The 8274-nt window shown below is 47.4% G+C and overlaps 2 protein-coding genes across 2 annotated transcripts in view; one reads left to right on the top strand and one right to left on the bottom strand.

The window, feature by feature from the left end:
- The first annotated feature begins 590 nt into the window (after positions 1 to 590).
- CSUI_001751 (chromosome segregation protein) lies at positions 591 to 7456 on the top strand. Its single transcript, XM_068061956.1, has 5 exons — positions 591 to 2759; positions 3579 to 3843; positions 4483 to 4567; positions 5662 to 5761; positions 6649 to 7456. Exons 1-5 carry the CDS (start codon positions 1332 to 1334, stop codon positions 6901 to 6903), a joined length of 2133 nt encoding a protein of 710 aa, XP_067926077.1. The 5' UTR covers positions 591 to 1331; the 3' UTR covers positions 6904 to 7456.
- A 360-nt stretch (positions 7457 to 7816) lies between these two features.
- CSUI_001750 (ap2 domain transcription factor ap2ix-8) overlaps positions 7817 to 8274 on the bottom strand; it is a 15329-nt gene continuing 14871 nt past the window's right edge. The window contains exon 4 of the mRNA XM_068061955.1: positions 7817 to 8274. This exon is cut by the window's right edge and continues 6074 nt beyond it. The gene's annotated coding sequence lies outside the window, so the exon portion shown is untranslated.

Genomic DNA, 8274 nt, shown 5'->3' with positions numbered 1-8274 from the left:
CCTGACACCGTGAGCTGGCACATCAACAAGTGCAGGAGATTCTTCTGACCGGATCCGTCCCTATCAGAAGTCCCGAACGGACAAATTCTCGCAAACACTACAGGCAGAGATACAGTAAAAAGCTAGTTAACTAACCAATCTTCTAATTCAATGTACCCTTTTTGTAGGGTAGCTTTATCGGTGTAGTTATTTCGTGAATTTCTGAATTCACGAAATATCTCGCGGGAGAGTGATAACGCAACACTCGGTGGCTGCCAGCGATCATCGGGAGCGAGGGCGGAGCTCCGATCGTCCCAGGAACTAATTCTTACTATTACAAATCACTATTTTTCTACTCTCTGTGATGTGCTGGGGACATCTGACGTCAAACGGTAGCCGTTGTCGCACATCCCAGCAGTGGCGAACCATAGCGCGTTGCTGCCGCTGTTTGTACGCGTGGGCAGCACACTTGTGACAAACGAAGTTTCACATACGCGCTCTCTTTCCTCGCCAACTAGTGTAGGCGTCCCCGAGGAAGCCCGGCTAACGACGTGGGAGTGACTACCACATGCATCGGCTCCTTCGCTGTCGAGCTAGCTGGCTAGATGTCTAAACCGCTGGGTACTGCGTCATTGTGCATGCGAATGCTTCTCAAGATCTCGTTGTCTCTCAAATGGCTTGCCGTAGCCAACAGGTTCCCGTTGAATTGTTGAATCAGCTTACCTCGATCATGCCGTAGGACTTTTCGTGTTGGTGTTATCTCTTCTGCGGGACTGACAAACGAGGGACAGTCGTCAAAGACGACAAAAGGTTGTCTCCTGTCCGCATTTCTTCTGCTTTGTTGCAAGTTAACTCACTTCACGGGAAACTCGTGAAGCCTTTTGCTTTCGTCGACCTCTCTAATGACTGGTGCCGTGGCGCAGTCATCACTGTATCTCTGTCAGAAAATGAGTGACAAAAGTCTAACAGTCGGTGTGGTGTAACTAGCCTCTAGCTTCACCATGCAGCCGCGATCCATGCATCTGTCCATTCACTGGCCTCTCCGTCTGTCTACCTTTTCCTCTGTTCGGCCTGTACAAATGTGGACCTGTCGCGCTGCCTCGTCTTGATAAGACGTCCTGAAACGGTTTTGCTTCTCTCCACACTGAGAAGATACAGTCTATAGCGATTGTGAAGCCTTTTTCTTTATGAGGCATACTCTAAGGCTCAGTTGAAAGCCTTGTTTCGCAGAGTGTTCGTTGCATCTGCTTTTCTATGTAGCAAGGTTCCAACTTCTTTTTTTCTCATTCTCCCCCGCCGTCCGTTTATGTGCCTCTACTCTTGCTCTGCCTTTTGCTCTCTTTGTCTTCACAATGGAGGAGGATCGTCTCTCCCAGTCCGATATTCTTTCTGAACTCGCGTCTCTCGCGTCTGATGATGATGACGTCCGTTATGTTGATACACTTGAACTGCCTACGATCGAAAGGCGACGTCGCAATACACCGTGCTTCAGTGGTAATCCGCTTGATTCTTCTGGGCCCCCTTTCGCACCAGCATCACCACCTCTTACTGATTGCCTAAGTGACGGAGGGTTTTCGCCATTTTTACCCATTCCGCCGTCTCCTAGGACAAGAAGAAGAATTCTTCCCCCGTTTTCGTCTACGTTCTCCCGTCAAAGCCAGTCATCAAAGCCGTCTTTCTTAGAGAGAGATTGGACTGCGGAGCCATACTATCATCAATCTCGTTTACAAGACAATCCTAATGCTCCTACACACACACGTCATTTCTTTGGCCCTTACCTTTATCCTCCTACATCACGGAAAGGCTTCTATCGAGATTTGCCTTTTTCTTCTTCTCTTTCAGATGTTGAAAAAGATCTGAAGACATCAGAAGGAGCTTCGGTCCCCAGGGATCCTTTGTCTACTCTCGGTCGTCGTCAAGATCGATACCGTGCCGTCAGTAGTGAAACGGAAGGAGAGACACTTAGGAGCTTTGGAGAAGAGAAAAGAGAAGACCTGATGAGAAATCATCCTCATAATATCCTGTTGAAGAAGAAAGACTCAGAGAGCCTTTCTCCTGAAGATGTTCGTAACTTCTGGAGATCCCGTAGCCCAGCAGAATGCCAGGTATATGAACAAATACGGATAGAACAAGAAGAAGAAGAGCATGCAGAGAATAAACTTCCCGTGTTTGGTACACGACCGTCTCATCGTCGTCGTCTTCTTATGAGGCGCATACGTCCTGTACCTTTACCTGAATGGCCTTTACATGAATTTGCCTGTCCTTTACCCCCTCATCTGGATAAAAACTTCACTTTTCGTTCTACGCCCAATGAAGATGAAGTTCGGAGATTGAGAAAGTATCCTGATGAAATGGATCGACGGAGAGATGAAGACCATGCTGTCTTCACTATCGGAAAACATCTCTTCTTAAGACAATACGCTAAAGCCAAATTGAAAGCGCTACGTGAAGAAGCCGAAAAGTTGGGCTTTGATAAAGAATACTATCTCAAGCGTCTCTTAGATGTCGCCAAGGCACGGATGGCAGCTGCAGGAGGAGCCGGGGGCCGAGGGGATGAGGAAGAAGAGAAAAAGAACAAGGACAAAGTAATGGATGAGGAGGAAATGCTAGAATGTATACTAGATCTCACTGTATCTAGACTCAAAACAAAGAAATCTCCTATGGGTGATCTAGATGATGAACCGATTCTTCTCTCAGGGAAAAGGTGGAGATGGGATCTATGGGATAGAGATCGATGGCAACGCACTTCCTTATTGAGGAAACTCATGAAGCAAGGAAAGGTACTCACGAATCAATTGCATGCGTACATACAAACGTGTCTAGCCATCTGTCTATTCCAAATAGATATGTAAGGTGACGGAGTATAGATGGACCATCTGATTGTTCCTGCAACTGTAACATAACGATAATGTAAGCCTGTGTTTCGGTACAGCACCTGAAGGGTGTCTCTGTGGGTGGCTTTGTATGCAGTCTTCTTTGCTGTATTTTGCTCCTTACCTTCATCTGTCTCGGCCTTTCAGGTGAATCTACCTTGCTGTGTGGTATTCTGCAGCTTTTGTCTATAGATGCAAGTACGTGCGCTCGGCAACTGGCTAATAGGAGCCAAACGCAAACTTACCAATAGACAGGAGCGGGTAATCGTATAGCAATATCTTCCGTTTCCTGTCTGTCTCTCACATATCCCTTCCATATCTCCGCTCATTCATCTTCTTGATCTTTCTTTCCAGACGATTACACCCACGGAGAGAGACTGGGAAAGAGATAAGGTAGTAGCCAACTGCAAAAGGTTGTCTACCTCGGGGCTACTCTCCTCTAACGTACGTATCATCCATGCCTCTGTGTTCACTTATGTAGGCCATGTACCTGTATATGCCATGTCCATATTTATAGATGTAAATGTAAGCTGAGAGAGATGTATTCAGTTAGAAGTACCTTCGAACGAAGATCTTTAGACTGGAATGAACTTAGGACAACGAAAACTTGTCTTTAGGTGTCTGCACAAGACTTTTTCTTTCGTCTCGGTGATGTGTGTAAGGGATAGTGTGCTGCCGCCTGTGACTGGTGCGTGTGTGTACACCCGCCCCCCCCCGTGCACACAGGTGCTGTTTCAATCGGACTGGGAAGAACGAGAGTATGCACTGGACTATGAGCATTTTTTCAAGAAGCCATTCATCCCTCCACGTCTTGACTGGGGTGGATATGAGTATTATCAAAAGACGACAGAGCTTGAAAAAGAAGAGAACAAGGATCTGATTGCTGAGCTCGTAGATAATGAAATACAAGAACTTGAAGAAATGGAACGTGCGCGTCGAGAAGAAGAGATGGCCACAGCTAGAGCAGAAAAGGAGAGACTCAAACAACAGCGTAAGAAGGTTCTGTTTCTCTCCCTCCTTGCTCTTTCGTATACGTATCAACCGTCTCAGTTCAGCAGCTTCACTGATAAGCACAAACTGACTGATATACGGAAAAAACTCTTCTCTCCTGAGTACACAAACATACCTTTCTCGTTTCTATCGAGGGGGAGAAGAACGACACTCTGGCACATCTCCTGTTGCTTAGACTATATGATAGAAACCTCGCTTTGTAAAGGCGAGTATGTTGACTGGGCTAGAGTGGTGTGAAGCACTCTCATCGTCAAATGTTCGCGAGTGCCACTGGGATAGAATCGATGTGTCTCATCGATAGCTTTCATCATCAAACTACTGAGGAGGAGACAGGCGCGATGGCCTCTTTGTTTTGACAGAGGGACGGCTGAGTTATTCTCTAGAGAACGCGGAGTTCTCCAGTAGGTTGAAGGGAAGCTATTGTGTTCTTCTACTTCCATGCCATACTTTCGATACAAAGATACATGCGTGAATATTCGAGCGCAGTTACCTCAACAGAGTGGTGAGACAGTCGTTTCTTTCCTTTCAGATAAATGTGAAGAGTATGAAAGGCCAGGTAGTATCGTCTCCCGTATTCCTTCATGGGATTTGCTGCAGTATACTTTTGTTTGGTTTACAGGATTGTCTGAAGATAAGATCGTGAAGTTCTTAGAAATGTCAGATGGTTACTTGCCTACGCCTTTCCAAGGTGCCTGTCGATCCCGGTGAGCTGTCCGTCCATACCGGATGTTCTTTCTCTCCTTCGGTTTACAGGCCTCACTCACTTTCTTAGCTTCTTTTTTGTCTTGCGTTCAATAGCAGGCGGCGTCAGCCTTCAATCAACTGTATGAATGCACCATTTGGTGTGCAGTCTTTCTATACTTTCGTATGGACGGTTCTATTCAAGTCTTGACACACTTGTGGGGTGTAGATGAACTTACAGCTCAGAGAGCACAATTAGTCGATTTTCACGGAGAAAAGGCGTTTGTAGGCCAATCATCTTCTCGGGTTGTGGGGATCTATCTGTATGTAGAAGGCTAGGTAGGTAAGGGGGAGTCGCTAGTTCCGTTGATTCCGACATGTGCATCGTTAATCATGTCGGGGTACTGTCCAGTTGTATGCCTACTGTTCTGTAAGCGTAGGTAACGGGAAGAACAGTGAGAAGTAGAAAGCGAGGGGTGCAGAACAATTGAGGGTGAGAGGATGATGCTGTCGCATGCTTAGCTAGCCATACGAAGAGATTTACAACCGCAGACCATCATCATGCCGGCAGTGAGAGAGGCTGAGGTGGTCATGCTCCTGTTGGAAACCTGTAGACCATAGTCAACAGGAGTTTCAAAGATATTGTTGTTATAAGGCGGGTCAGCAGTCTCAGGGGGGCCCTATGTTCTTTCCCTTTGTCTCTTGCCTTTGATGCGTATGTGGGTGTATACCCCGTATATAAGATGATAGTGTGTATGTAACACCTGTGTGGGAAAATCCGAATAGATAAGGTCTTTCCAAGTGCGAAAGGAATACGCTCACGATAAGGATCAGGTTTGCATGAGCTCTCTGAACATTCACTTCAATTTGTCGAAAGCGACACAGTCGTCTTCAGCAGGAGTCCAGCAAAACAACAAGCATATCAAGAAGGCCCTCCTATTTGAAAGAAAGGGCAGGGGGACATTTCCGTTATGGGCATGTTTCGGGGGGTTATACATTCGCTGCACGAAAAGTGGTGATCTATATGAATTCATCGACATCGATCGGCATACATCATTCTTCTTTCGATTCTCTTGGCTTGTTTGGATGGCTTTTCTTCTGCCTTTTTTTTTCTCAGGAAGAAAAAACACCCGAAGAACTGTACCGTCCCTAATTGCCGCCTGAAGCAGTATGGTATTATGATAGATGACCTCACTCGATGCCCTTTCCTTCAGATGGTAAGCACAATGTATACATACATACCTATCAATATCAGTAGAATATGACGTGTTGCGATCTATGCAGCTGGTATCTTCGAGGCTTCGGCACCATCAACACAATGACTGTCGGCCGCTGTGTCTTCTGAGCGCTTCTTGTTCTTTTTCCTCACACTCGGATGACTTGGTGCTGTTCTTCTCGCGTGCACGAGAAGAACCGCTGAGGCTGAAAGCAGATAGAAGAATACGCAGCCGTGCTTGCCATAAGGAGCTCACTCAAAAAATTATCAGTAATATTCTGTTGGTCATGACCTACGTGTTCCTCCTTCACTTCTTGTATCTTTCTCTTCTCTGATCTTCCGTCATTACAAGTCAGAGCCGTAGTAATCAGTGGAATAATAGATAGACACTCAGCTGAGCTCTCTTTTTGTCTGGCCATGGAAACGGAAGGAATTTCTTTCACAGAGGGGCCACTATAGCTAACAACAGATATACAGGCGAGGTGTCTGCTCATGTTGCATGCATAGATTTCAGCATGTAGGAAGCTTTCTCGACGAGATTCTACCACCGGCAACTCCATACCTCGTATGAGACGCTACATCTCAACAGGTGCCGGCAGGGTAGCTCGATCAGGTACTTGCGACGTATGCTTGAATCTCCTCGAGAGAGAGCGATGTAGATATATAAGCACTGGCAAGCAGAGTGGTCGGGGGTATCAGCGGGTCTCAAGTGTTGAGTATTGGAGAGACGTATGTAGTACAGAAGGAGAGTCACGAACGTGAGTGCGCGGCCACTTCTCTATAAACTTCGATGGAGCGTCCCGCGCTTCACGCTCCTCGGCAAATGGACCTGACTGTCAGGAACGTAGCGAGAAGGGTATTGGGTGGTGATCCATGCATTTCTGTCAGGATATGGAGCAAGGGCTGTGTCGAGGCTGGCGAGAGAAAGGTGGACGAGGCCGATTGGTGAAGCACGTTGCGCCTCCTAGAGGTATACCCAAGGATAAATACCCGGTCACGAGAGCAGCTCTTGAAAAGGCTTCAGAAAAACTGAAAGTTCCCTTAAAAGAAGATCCAACACTCGCTTTGTCCGTCAAACCGAAAAGGCTCGAGCGAGCTGCAGAACCAGAAAAGAAACTAGGAGGGGGACGGTATGCTGTCTAAAGGCTGGGTTGTGCCGTACGTAGAGCGTGGCGTGCGGGTTCTCTCTCTTCTCTTCGTTTCTATACTGTCGATCAAGGGAAGAGACGAGAGCTAGTCTCCGTCACTCCCTTTCGAACAAGAAGGGACATGATATTTTTGCGGTGTATGTACACTCGACAGCTGAGAAAGGTTGAACAATCAAAGGCCCACAGGGCTTGACGCGCACGTAAGGAGAGGAGACTTAAGGGAAACCACTGGCGCGGTCACTTTGGGAGAAAGCTTCTTCGGTAGAGACAGATAGACAGTTGTCAAGCGCAAACCTCAGGGTCTTTTGTATGTGACCTCTTCGTGAGGTATCGAGTACGAGTCTTCTGAAGAATCGGTTAAGGCCGGTCGCACGCGCCGAGGGATGCAACATGTCCACCGGTTCCTCATCCTCTCTCGCTCTAATTAGAAGAGTCTACTGGCCTTCCTTCAACGGTTTTGAGGTGGCGTACCTGTTCTCGCCTCGGGGCCTCAAACAAGAGACAGCGCTTGTTTCGTGAGTGTGCATAGAGAGCTTCGTGTGCAACAGACTTTTCGTCGCTATTTTGAATGGAACTGGCGTAGTGTAGAACTACTGCAGTGGTGTGCCCCTGTGGCATGATGCTACAGCCGATGACGTATGAGCACTTCGACCTAGCGCCCTGCGTCTGCCGTGAGGTCTCCGGTCCCCGTAGCGGGTGTTCTTCGTTTTTCCCAACCTAACAACAGGAAGACACGGTAATGATGGTCGTAGTACATATTGTCTAGAGACGTGGCTACTACGTATCTCACTAGCCGTGCACGTGTCAGGTCTTTCTATGTAAGAAAATCCGTTCTATCCGCGTGATAGCTTCGTCAGGGGGTGAAGACGCGTAGGACTAGAGTACGTCTCAACGTGTTCAGTCATCATCGGAAAGAAGAAAGGGACGAGAGAGAACAGACGCGGCTGGACTCTTAAAGACCGTAATTTTGATTCATCAGTTACTCTTGTATAAACTGTAGACATGCCATGCCTTATGAAAAATATGAAGCTGACCGATGTGGTAAGAAAACTTCGCCATGTGGACAACCAGCGTCTGCGAAGCAGAAAAAAAGCGAAGACCTGGAGTATGTATGAAAGCGTACGTGTATATACAATCGCGGCGTCGTCCCTCCCCCCCCCCNNGTCATTGAGATGGAAAGAGAAAACTGACGCGATGGTCCAGGAGAAGCTCCCTCCCATCTATAGTCGCAGCAACGGTGTAGCAATTGAAGGCCCCATGGAAAGGCAGCTCAAGCCACCGGTCTTCCGGACTTGTTGTATGTGCGTTTTGTTTCACTTCCTGGACTTGAAGAAGAGACAGCCTATTCTTTTCTCTCCCTATATGA

The sequence above is a fragment of the Cystoisospora suis genome, assembly GCF_002600585.1.
Source record: "Cystoisospora suis strain Wien I chromosome Unknown contig_701, whole genome shotgun sequence".
NCBI lineage: Eukaryota > Apicomplexa > Conoidasida > Eucoccidiorida > Sarcocystidae > Cystoisospora > Cystoisospora suis.
This window is presented reverse-complemented; position numbering and strand designations above follow the sequence as displayed.